The 12,140-nt window shown below is 45.7% G+C and overlaps 1 protein-coding gene across 10 annotated transcripts in view; it reads left to right on the forward strand.

The window, feature by feature from the left end:
* Positions 1 to 12,140, forward strand: part of BACH2 (BTB domain and CNC homolog 2) — a 202,695-nt gene that overhangs the window by 125,923 nt on the left and 64,632 nt on the right. Inside the window, exon 2 of one of the 10 annotated variants that reach the window (XM_080389326.1) lies at positions 264 to 432. The exons of the other annotated variants lie outside the window; for them this stretch is intronic. Coding sequence (XP_080245452.1) covers positions 421 to 432 — 12 coding nt within the window. The 5' untranslated portion in view covers positions 264 to 420. The remainder of the gene's footprint in view (positions 1 to 263; positions 433 to 12,140) is intronic. 10 annotated transcript variants of the gene reach the window in all.

The following is a 12,140-nucleotide window of genomic DNA, read 5'->3' on the forward strand; positions in this document are numbered from 1 at the left end:
AGCATATGCAGGGAAATTCGTAACTTCATGGTGTCAGGTTTGGTGCTGTCCCAGCTTCACTCATTAAGTAGCCGTGGCATTTCCAGAGAATGAGTGTGCCTGTGCATGTCAAGCCTCTCGGTTTGATGTCATTCTTGCGATGGATGAATAGAGAGAGCATCTATCCAAGAGCTGCAGAAACAAAGGTAGAGGCTGAAAACTTGCTTTCTGCTGTGTGGCAGCTTGAGCTTCACTGCTTCCTTGTTGCTTTGTGACCTTTCCAGGTTTTCCAGGCTTGACAGGGTAGCAGAGGTGTTGGTCTTGAGAACTGGGCTGCGCAAGACAATAGGTTTTCACTCTGAGTAACAGCACCACGTGGCACGGAGGATGTAGGGTGCTGGGGGCACTTAGAGGCACACACGCTTGTTCCATGGAACAGCCATGCTGTCAGCGGTGAGTCTTTTATTATGCAATATGAAATCCTTTTAAATTATCTTGGTGTAACCCGCCCCCTCTTTTCAGAAGAGCTCAGTGCCTGTCGATGCTGCTTTACTTTTGCCTTTCTGCTGAAATGCACATTTCTGCTTTTACATCTGTGTGCGCCCCTTGGACCGTCTCTTGCCTTGATACAAAGTACGAAAGGCAAGAGAGCTAATGCAGTAATCAAGGTTTTAAATATTTCAGGTGGGAACAGGCAAAACTTCAGCAATAATTAGTTTCCACGGCAGTGGTTGCTGCAGGGAATTGCATTACATCTGTTATAATCGCCTGCGTGTCCCAGTCCTGTAGGTGACCAGATGCTGACAAGTGGCGTGAGTGCTTGTTGTCATTTTTTCGGTGAAATTTTCCCTTTTAGGTACAGATGTAGAGGTGGGTTTTTTCTCCTCCCTCCTCCTCCTTTCTACTGCTGCGCCCGATGCTGATGAGTTCAAACCTGATGGCTTTGAAGATAACAGCAGGAGAGAGCGCGTCATGCGGTGATGGCACTCACGCACCGCTCACCGCTGCCGCACTTTCCAGCTGGATGAGACACGCTGGTCTTTTCCAGGGGTATCGCCGCACAGGCTATTTTTAGAGATGGCACATAGGGCGCATTGTGCAACTATCAGTACCCACTGCTGGGCTCTTCATTTTTTCCCTTGTATGGTGATGAGGTTTGCAAGGTGTTTACCTTTCTCTTGAAAAGGTGGACAGATCTTTTTTTGATCCTTTTGACCACTTGCAGAGCTGCTCCATGGAGTCTGTGGAGTTGTGTTTTCAGTATACAGTCTGAAGGGAACAGTCCTGCATGTGGCTGCTAAATTAGGATTAGTGTAAGTGACCAAAGTGATACAGTTGAGGTTTTTAGCTGAAGAGCTCTAACAGCCTGTTGGGTTGCACAGCAAAAGATCTGCTACCTCAGAAAACCCCCAGCTTCGTTTTTTTTAACTTTCCCGCAGCAAACAAGCTGCACTCGGGCGTGTTTGCAGTTGTCATAAACCCTTTCTATGGCTCTCAGTTTCTGAAGTCCTTTAAACAGCCACCTGGGCTGTCGCTGCTCCCTGCGATGTACAGGAGGTCCTGTGACATGGTGGCCGCAGACCCCGGTCAGCCAGCGACCCCCTCCCACGTACCTGGGGGGAATGGTGGATGCTTAGGGATGTGGTGCAGCCTCACAACGGGAGCAGAGCCAGACAGAGCAGTTGAGTGCTGCCTGTCACTTGCCGGAGGAACAGAGCTGCCTGGTCACAAGCTCCTTATTGCATTGCTCGAATAATGCAAAAACATTAGCAATGGAGATTTGCTGTAATGGTGTATTTTAAGTGTGTCTCTGCTCTGCCAGCTTCACTTTTAATGCACTCAGTTAAGGAATGCTTTGGAGGTCGCTGCTAATGGATGAATCTTCCGGAAAATTGGAATTTTCAAATCAGATTGACACTTTGGAGTGAGAAATATAAATCTAATGAGAGTATTTCAGCAGAGGTTTGTAATTAGGAATGAATGGAGGGAATTTGTGCGCGCAGTCTGCAAAAGGGCACAATGGAAGGTGAAATTGCACCCTCTGTGCTGAATGAGGGATGAAAGCCAATGTATCAGTGTCATGGCATGACAGTGTAGAGTATAAATGATACTGTCACTGAGTGCTGCAGAAGGTATCAAGGGAATTCCACTCCAGTAAATTACATTACTTAGACAGACCTGAAGGCATTGTGTCTGAATGATTGGAGGGAAAAAAGGTTGTCAGCACAAAGCAGAAGATATTACAGAACAACTGGCTGCAGGCTTGGAAAGCGGTGTTTTTCTGATATTTACCATGCAAAGCTCTTCAGATGCTTTTTGAAATTATTTTGGTTGAATTACAAATGTATTGATGAAGCAATAGTATTTTTTGAGATGGTGTTCAGAGTGCATACCAGCCTGCAGCAAAAGGTTGAACATGCACAGCTCCCATTTTTTCAGTAGGAATTGGGACTCCTTCAGACTTGGGAAAAATCTAGGTGTGTGTTCCCAGCTCAAGCAGTGATCTTTATGCATTGCTTCATTTGGCTGAGGACTTGATTTTGGGGCTGGGTTTTGGCTATAGAGTAATTCTAGCATAGGTTTATGGGGAGAGGAAGGTTATTACCATTCTCACTAGTAATGTCTGGGGCTGCATTGTAGTGAGCAGCAGCAGATCATGGGACAGAAACTTTATGGTCTCGTTTAGAGGCACTTGGGTGACATGGCAAGGTCCATGATGCAGGCAGCTAGAAGCATGACATCATATCAACAATGCAGCAAAAATCAGAGACTTCATCCCTTTCAGCATGCATACGCTGGCACATCGTACCTATGTGTTTCTCGTGCTGTTTTGCTCGTTGCCCACCCAGACCTACTGCTAATGCCACCTTGCTTCCCCCAGTCACAGTGATGGTGTTGAGTGGAATAGTTATTTATCACCTTTTTTCCCTCTGTAATGACCTATTACATCCACCCTCCCAGGGGTGGTACCTCAGGGATGTGGCTTAACTACTTCTCTGTCTCTGACCATACATGCAGACAACATCTACCAGCTCCTGTCATTTCCTAGTCTGCTTATGGGTGGGACAGCCCAGCTCCCACAGTTCTCCCAGTGGTAAAACGGCTTCTCGCCGAAAACGCTACATTTCATCCCTGCAGTGCATAATAAGGCTTGCCTGCCTTGGGGCTGCTTCTAAAACTTTAGCAGATTTTGCACTGCTTAAAAATGTATTTTTCCACTTGCCTACTCATTAAAAGCATCACTGAGAAGTGCATATTGTAAATAATAAGGGAGCAAACTTCATTTCTCCTCTACAAAACTTGATTCTCGGCAAAGCCCACACATGGCAGGAGGATGGACATGCAGCGCAGATAAATTAGCAGTCCTTAGCATAGGTTTCTTTGCCTGGAAATACCATTTCAAGTTGTGGGGGCATTAGCCAGGAAATACAGCCAAACTGAAGGGTATCGACTCCGGAGACGTTGTGGTTTAAATGCTTCCATGGGAATGGCCCATCCTCCTCAGGATGCGGGATTCAGTCCTTACAGCCCATAGCTGGAAACCATAGCATCAAACCTACAGGCAGTGTGAAAAAGCGGTGAGGCATGCGTGGAAAAGGAGATGCCCTAGGTGGGATGGGATTCAATATTAGAGCAATTTATTAGCCAGTCCTGATCATAGCCAAAGGTGAGTGGGAGGAAGCAAAGTGTAATTTGTATCTGCATTTCCCGCATTAGAACTGGGCTGGAGTGTGGGACTGTGTCTGTCTGTCGGGGTGAAACAGTTAACATCTAAGAGATACGAAGCTTGTCCTTAGACCGTCATTACCATGGGAAACTACTATGCCTGCTTAAGCACCCATTTGTAGTATTACTGAAAATCTGCTGTTGCTCACTTCTCCCGTGGTATTTTGTGTCAAAACCTGGCATTCTGACATATCTTTCTTTTTTCACGTGTTGGGGAAGCATATGCTTTTTCTTATACTCAGTGTCATTCCTGCGGTCATGATTGAGCCATGTTTTCAAAATGTGGCTCTTTGTAGTCATCCGTCAATCCACAGAAGACCCGTTTGTTCTCGCTGCCCCAGCTCTCCATATGATGCCGTTTTCCTCTTCCCACGCTGGTCTTGTGGCACGAGCGCCTGTAAGCAGCACCTGTGAAGTCACCAGGGTCACGCATGGGGAGCGGTGGGTGCAGGACTGGACTTCAAATGCTGCAAATTACCACAATTGCAAGAGTGGGGTGGAACAGGAGAAGGAGTGACCACGCTCTGTGCCTTAGGGGGGAATGAGAGACTAACCGGTATTGCTTTAACTGAGGGAGATATGGAGCCTCCTCAGTCAGATCTGTATCCCCTGGCAAATGTATTTTGTTACGTAAATGGCTCTCCGCTGTCCCAGAAGACTACCAAGACTTCCTATCTTGTACGACGCATTTCTAAATAATCAACCTTTGTGCAGAAACGTTGTGGTTAGTAAGCCCAGCTTGCTAATGAGTCAGTGGTTTAATCTTAATTCTCACTGCTAGTGCTTTTGATAACACATGGCTATGAAGTTTGACATAGCAGAAACTTCTCTATAAACTCTGATTTGCTTGCCAAAAAGTCAGCCCATTACCATTAATTCCCCTCTTATCATTAGTGTTATTAAACTGACGATTGATGTGTAAAAACTGCCATTTGCGTGAAGTTCCCAAAACTGCAGTAAAAGAGACTTTTGTTCTGTCTTGGTAAGGAGAGTGGGGGGGGGGAAAGGCAAAACAGCACTAGTTCTAACAGCAGAGATGTTCATATAAAGACATGTTCTGAACAATAAGATCGTTTATCCATGTATGACATAAATACATTGGAATTTAAATAATGAGAGATCTTGTGAAATGCAGCAAAACGCACACCACTGGCATTGTGAAGTTTCCCTGCTCTAAAGCCCTGTTCTCAGGGAAAAGCAGCTTTACTTTTGCTTTGAAAATCCATTATCATAAGTCTTTTTTTAAAAAACACTTGTCTTAGTGCAATATTAAAGCAATTTTATACCCTAAGAGCAGCTCTTTTGTAAGGTAAAGTGCAGTCCCATGTGTGTATGTAATTATGGTTTATAATACTTCTCACAATCCTAATTTCCCCCAAATTAAGAAAACCACTCACCTTTTTAGGCTTTCCTTTTCCTAATTATTTTTTGCTCTGCCTGTTTTTCTTCCCCAAAAGATCCTGTTTTAAAAATCCCTTCTTAGGAGGGAAAAAAAAAGGCACAGAAAGCTTTCTGGATTCATGGCAAAACACTGCTTGAAGGAAGCTTTTTAAGAGTTTAGGTTAAAAAGTTTCTGCCTCTTTCAAACTGCATGGGTGACATTGCTATTTTGGGAGGCAATGCCATCTGCTTGTTCAACCAAAAAGCAGGGAAGATGTTCCTAGTTCTAGCATAGACTTTTGGGTTGATTCCACATAAAATTCCCCACCAATCTTCGCTTGCACTTGCCCCCTCTATAAGCTGGGCAGAGCAAGGCATCTCTTCCACCTTCACAGCTCCCAGGGGAAAGGTGTTCAGCTCGTGGTCCACAATGAGTAAGACATGGTTCTTCACAACAGGCACAGTCCGTCGTAACATATGAGGCCCGTAATTCCTCCCCACAGGTGTTCATGTCACAAGAGCTATAATGAGGACACAGAGAGTGGCATAGCGCTGACACGCCGCAGGTGGCTGCTACCTGCAGGTGAAGAAGAGGGCATTTGGGGGAGGCTTCACCGGGTTTTGCTGGAGGAGCTGGATTTTTGTTTGCTTTTGAGTAAGGAAGAGGAAGGACAAGTTTTCTGGGGTTTTGCTTGCTTTTTGGGGAAAAAAAAAAAGCAGTAGGACAGGGTTCCCTGGGGGACAAATCAACCATCTACCAGCGAGTGCAGGTCTAAGGGGTGTGGGAGCTAGGGAGGACAGAAAGACCAGGTGGGGAGGAACGGCAGGATTTGTAGGGAGTGCAGATGAGTTGAAGGAAGAGGTTGGCATGAGTAGGAGCAAGGTGGAGGCTGTGCAGTATTTACCATGAGTCCATGGAAATAGCACAGGGGAACACAGAAATGTGAGAAGAGGTTACTGTAGTCCTCCATAGGTGATGAAGGCATTCCTCTGAGACAGGAGAGATTTAAGCCTATGTTATATTGCTGAAGTATTTGCAAATACCTGTGTATCATTGTTACAATATCTTCCTGACTGCCAAAATGTTTCATCCAATCTCTGTTGACAGAAAAGATTGCTTACTGATAATTGCTTTGCTTAAGTGTCTGATAATATGCCAGAAATGAGAGCATTCTCTGTTAGGTCATCTTTAATTATGCATGTACCACCTGTCAGCTTTAAATCTGGAGAAGATTAGTTTTCTTATTGGATTTATAGTAGGGAAGAGAGCCTTCAACAAGAGGACTAGGCTACTGGAAACAGTGTGCCTATGGGGGAGTTTGACAAGCAGCCTCCTCGTCTTCCCTAGTCATGGATACCGCTGTTGGTACATGCGGAAATATTTGAAATATTGCCTAAGCTAGCTGCCGTAGTGATGGTTTTCACAGGAAGAGGATTTCAGACCATCTGTTGCGTTTTCTAGTTTTCCTTTTTCCCCATTGCAAAGGGAGAGGGAGCGCCAAGGTGGGGGAGGACACGCATCAAGTCGTGGCTCCTTTGGCAGTGCTGGGAGGAAATCCCCCCCAAAAGCCTTGCGAGGGGGTTACTCACTCACCACCGATTGAAGCACACAGTAAAACTAGTCAGGCCAATGAAGACATGCCAATCTAATAGGAAATTAAGGGTTCAAAAGACTAAAAAACTATGAGGATGGGTGCTTTGTGGAAAACCTCAACAGGGAGAGATGGTAAGGGTCTCTGAGGATATTAAAGTAACAGGGTTGCCATTACCAAGCCTACTTAAAATATTAAAAATTACCTTGGAGAGGAAATTTATCTTTGTACAGGGTGGGGAGGCAGTAATTGTTTGGGAATAGGCAAAGGGATTTTCCGTTCACAGGAGATTACTAGCTATTTATTTGGTATAGTAATAGATTTTAGGAATCTCCTGAGTATTCTTATCTCCTTTACTCTGAGGCCAGCCTGGAGAGTCGGGAAGGGATGGTTGTTTGTCCTCTGAAATACACCATTTATACCAAAAAACAGGAATCATCTTTGCTAAGCATACTTCTCAATTGCTTTCAGCAGAAGAGAACACCACTTGCACTGTCAAATGTTGGTCCTGCTGCTTCTTGCCTGTGTATCCAAGTGGCCCGTGCTTCCCCCTCTCTGGCATTTTGGTTTTCCAGTTTCTGTCATCACTGCCTCAGCCTCCTGGAAGGAGTTCCTCAGTTACATTGGTTAGCTGACACTGATCGTTTTTCCCAGTAATACCTTCAGCCAGTGCTATTTCTGAAAATCTGGGATTTGGAACAGTAGGTCAATTTGTAAAACAACAAGAATGAGGGAAGAGGGACAGATGGCTCTGGATGTGAGAGCGTGTTTCTGTTCATCTCCCATTTGGCTTTTGCTGATGCTTCATCATTGCACGAGCGTTTGAGGCTGTCGTTTTGCATTGGTTAAGCAGTAGTTGCTCCTTTGCTGCAAAAATTTGCCTATGGCACTTGTCATGTCCCCCTTTCTGCTCCTGTGGAGCTCCAGGGCAGGCTTCCTCTGCAGAAGCTGGCAGTGCTTCTGTACCTGAGGACACGGGAAGGGTTTGGGAGACCAGTCAATTTTCTGCTCAGAAATCTAGCTGTTTTTTTCCTGACTTTTTCTCCCAACAACTGTGCTGGGTGAAGCTCACCTGATTATTTCTTTGTTTAGGATAAGGTTGCCAGACTCGCCTTTCTTTGTTATTCCTGTGTAAATGATGACAACTTCTCCATCCTCTGTTGTGTTGCAGGATTTTGCTCAATTCTTAGACAGAATCTGATTGATTCAGACTTGCTCAGTTCTCTCTCTCTGGATAGGGGTTCCAGTAGCACCACCTGGGTATAGCTGAACTTTACAGAGCTGAAATGGAAAAGTGTGGGGGTGTCCCATAACCTTATTTGCTCATTCATGATTCATTCAGCCTTTCTTTCCACCCTCCAACTGCATGCTAAAGGGCTTTCCAGTCTAGCAGTGGTCACTGGAAGACAACTCTTTCGTACAGGCTCCTTTGTTAAATATGAGGGAGTCTGCATCTCATTATCCTTTTGCTACTGCAGATCTGTGTAGCCCCACTGGGAACTGCAGGAGATGTCCCGTTCACCAGTTTGAGGGACAACCATACTTGAGTGAGTGCAGCACTCTGCTTTTGTCTCTGAAAAACCAGGAAACTAGAGGAGATTTAAGGGATGCCTTTAAGGATTAAAGAAGTATTTACTTAAAACCAGACTTGAAATAATGAAGCAAAATTTCCCCCCTCCCCCCCCCCCCCCCAAAAAAAAAAAAAAAAAAAAAAAAGCATCCCCTAGCAAGGATCTAGCAAGGATATGCCCTAGCAAGGATGTTTCTGAGCTCTTCTGGCTTGCGAGATGTGGCTTACATAGTCCCCAGGTCTGCCTGGTCCTGGAGGCTCTTTCTTGCCCTATATTTTATAGATAATTACTTAAAACTACCCAGAGCAGTTTTTCTGGAAAGACTTCCTGTTCTTGAACCCAGGATAGCATCGGCTCCCTTGTCCTGTCTTACGACTACCTGCCCTTTTTCTCTCCTGGACTCTCGGTTGGAGCTTGCCCACTGCCTTGGTCACAGGAAGGTCTTCACCTATCTTACCCATTTCTCACATGCACACATTTAATATTTCTCTTGTTAACGCACCGTTTGTACTTCTCTTGTAACTTTTGGTGTCTTGCTGGTTTTAGGCTTCACACTTTTTCTCCCTAATTTCACTCTTTTAAAAACACTACAGTAAAACTTTTCACTTGTCAGATTTCGTATCTGTTAGAGACCTCGTACAGGATTCATACTTTTCATTCCATAGCAGTGCAGCAGTGCTTGATGGTGAAGCTGGTGAAATTCAGAGCGATGTGTTTACATTGAGATATCCGACTGTATACACTGCTAATTTTAAGAGGAAGGAGAACCCTTCTTGGGATAATTAGTTTTGCCATATTTATAGACGCGACCTCTTGCTGAAGGATGTTTTTTTTTTCTGACTCCACATCAGCTGCTGGCAGCCGGAATTACAAGGGTTCACTGTGAGTCTCAGGGTCTGTGTGTGCTTATGTATACAGAGCACAGACAAGATGAAGCTGTGGAAAGAGACTGAAGGCAGCAGCAACGCTAAACCCTGTAGCAGTGCCCAGCAGTGAAACATCTGAATGACCAACGTGGGTCAAATTCCAGCCCCTGTCTAGGCCATAATGATCACGAAAATCGCCTTGTCCTTTAACTGATTTTACCAATCTGGATGGGTAGCCAAGAAGTCAAGGTAACCACCTCTCCCTTACCTACAGTCCTGGCAGCGGCAGCACAAGCTCCTAACCACCCGATGGTGATCTGCCTGTACCCCCGCAGCCTGCCAGGGCACGGGGGTACTGCTGGGTCTCCCTACGTGCCCTTTTGAGGAATGAGAGGCAAAGCCATGCGTGGATCGTGTAAGTACCACAGTCAGGTTTTGCAGTCGTTCTGCCCCAAGTCGGCTGGCAACACAGCACTGCAGACTGCTGGTAAATACATGCAACCTTCTCAAAAAGTTCAAGTGGACAATCGGAACAAGGCAAGTGGCTGCTTTTGCATTTTGGTTGCAGAGCGTTTCTGGAGGTATTTCAAGGAAACCTCTCAGTAGCAGGAAGCTGCTGCTGCAGGCATTCGATGAACAAGCTGCATAGTCATCTTCTGCTCCTGGTGCCGCCGTCCCCGGGCTGCTTAATAAATACGTGAGTGTGACCATTGTCAGCCAGGCTCTGTTTCTTCTGCCTGCGCTGATGTGCCAGTATTTTATGTCACATTGAGCAAGGAGGGAAGGTGGTGATACAAAGCCTTCTTTCCGTTCCCTTAAATGGGATTGATGACCACAGCTTAACAGCATTCCAGGAAAAAAACATTTGATTAAAGGTGGCCAGAGTCTCCCCTGAGATGCTGCGTAAGGATGTTCATCCTGATAATAACTTGCCTTTGCCACTTTCAGGGCAGCTGTTCCTGTTGCAAATCCTGCATCAGCTCACTGCAGTTAATGTGCATGCACATGTATAAAGGCGCTTCTTTGATTCCCCTCCAGGCTGCCTCCCCCCACCTCCCACAAAGGCCCAAGGGCTGCACGGGATGCCTGTGCCACCGGCAGATCCACCTTGAGGGTGTTCCTTCAGCAGCTCTTGCTTGGTGCCCTTTGGTGCCCCTTCAGCCATGGCAGGGTCTGCTCTGCAATGCAGGAGCACCAGTGAGCTTCCTGCACACAGCAAACTGGAATTCCCTCTGGGCCACTACGATGAAAATTGCGGAAACCTCACTGAGCATGGGAAAGCATTGTGCTTTTATGTGCGAGGGCTTGCCAGTTTGAATCACATCTGTTGTGTTGCAGAGAGGAATATTGCTCTGGTTGCAGTGGGTTAGTGGAGTATTAGCAAGTCTCGTTTGCAAGGGGTCCCAGGCTTCAGTCTCATCTGTCACCAAGAACAGGAATCTACTCTGACAACTTCTGCAAATCCTAGTTTCGCTTTTGTTTTTTGTTCTCCAGCCGTGTTCTTCGTTTCTGAAACACTGTTTGCGTACCACAGATTATTTTTTTGTTGTTGTTGCAAATCAATTAGCTTTAATTTTTTTTCTCAACTACCTGATTTTTATCCCATCACTTCACCAGCATCCTGTTGTTAATTCACATGATACATGATAATGTGATGTGATATACCTTGCTAGTTAGCAAAATGTTAGAATAGCTCTTGGCAGCTTCTAGATGAGTAATTAGCAAGTAAGAATTACTCAAAGATGTGCACACTAGCCTAAGTAGGCATTTTCCAGCTGTCTGCAAGTTCAAAAACTAGTAGGGACTTTTCAGGCTCTAACACAAGATTAATTACTTGCTACTAGAAAAAGAACAATTACGGAAATGTGTAGTGTGTAATCAGGGCTACTGTGTTTTGTTCCTTAATTTGGAAGTGGATTTCTTTGTCACAAAGAACAGGATTTTTACAGTATTTGGTAGTCATTTTCTTGAGGAGGCAAGCTTTTTTTTTTTTTTTACAAGGGGTTGTCAAACTCAAATTCAAAATACTAAGCCACCTAAGAAGGAGGCACTTCGGGCTTTGTATACATCAGTCCTCACATCACTGGGCATAGCACTGCCTTGCATGGGGACGGTGCGGTGCAGGCGCCTTTGTGCTGGCTGCCTGGGCCAGGATCCCCAGCTCCATGTGCATCCTGGCGTGGCCCAGGACGTCAGCGTTTCCTTTCTGTCTTTCTAATGTGCAGGAGTTTCGGTCCACAGTGCTTTCTTTACAAAGCATTTGCACTGCTGTGCCTCTGTTTTGCATGAAGAAGCCCACTTAAATCAAATATAGCCACACAGCTGTGCTAAAAGCCTCCTTTTTATCCACAGGCAGCTATTGTCAGCCTGCTTTTATTTTGCGTCTTTTCCATTCTGTTGCTGCTCCAGGATCAGCCTGAGGGTGGCTGGATTTTTGTTTGCTCCCTGCCATAAGGTAGTCTGTCTCCGGTGGCACAATGAGAGAGGAACCAGGCAGAGCAGAAGCGTATGGCTGGTGCATTCGGAGAGCTTAACAGTTTTATTTTAAGCTCAAGCTCTTCTTGCCACCTCCATAGCCTCTTCTGCTCTCTGCCTTTTGCTTGACATCTCTTGGGCCTAATGCTCTTATCAGCTGGATTATTGTCTCTTGGCGCTGTGTCCTTATCCACTCTCCAGCCTCTCACCAGCGATTACCTCGCCCCTCTCGTCTCTTCTCTACTTCTACACTTCTCCCTGTTTGCTTCTCTGAGTGCTTGCAACTTTCCCTCCCCTTGCCTCCCAGCATCACCCCACCTCTCAGTGGGGGAACGGACCATTTCTGGGGACCTTTTCTCTTGGTGTCACCTCCATTCCCACTGCGCTTTCCAGCTCCTTGGCAGTCATGCCTCTCTCTGTTCTGGATGGCGCAACCTCTCTCTGCTGCCCATCTACTCTTTTCTGCTCCATCCAAGCATCCTTACACACTCGTTGGTAGTATGCAATGGCTTTATCTCTGGCTTCTTCAGTTTCTTTGTGCTCACTGAAAA

This window comes from Falco punctatus (assembly GCF_963210335.1).
Source record: "Falco punctatus genome assembly, chromosome: 5".
Lineage (NCBI taxonomy): Eukaryota > Metazoa > Chordata > Aves > Falconiformes > Falconidae > Falco > Falco punctatus.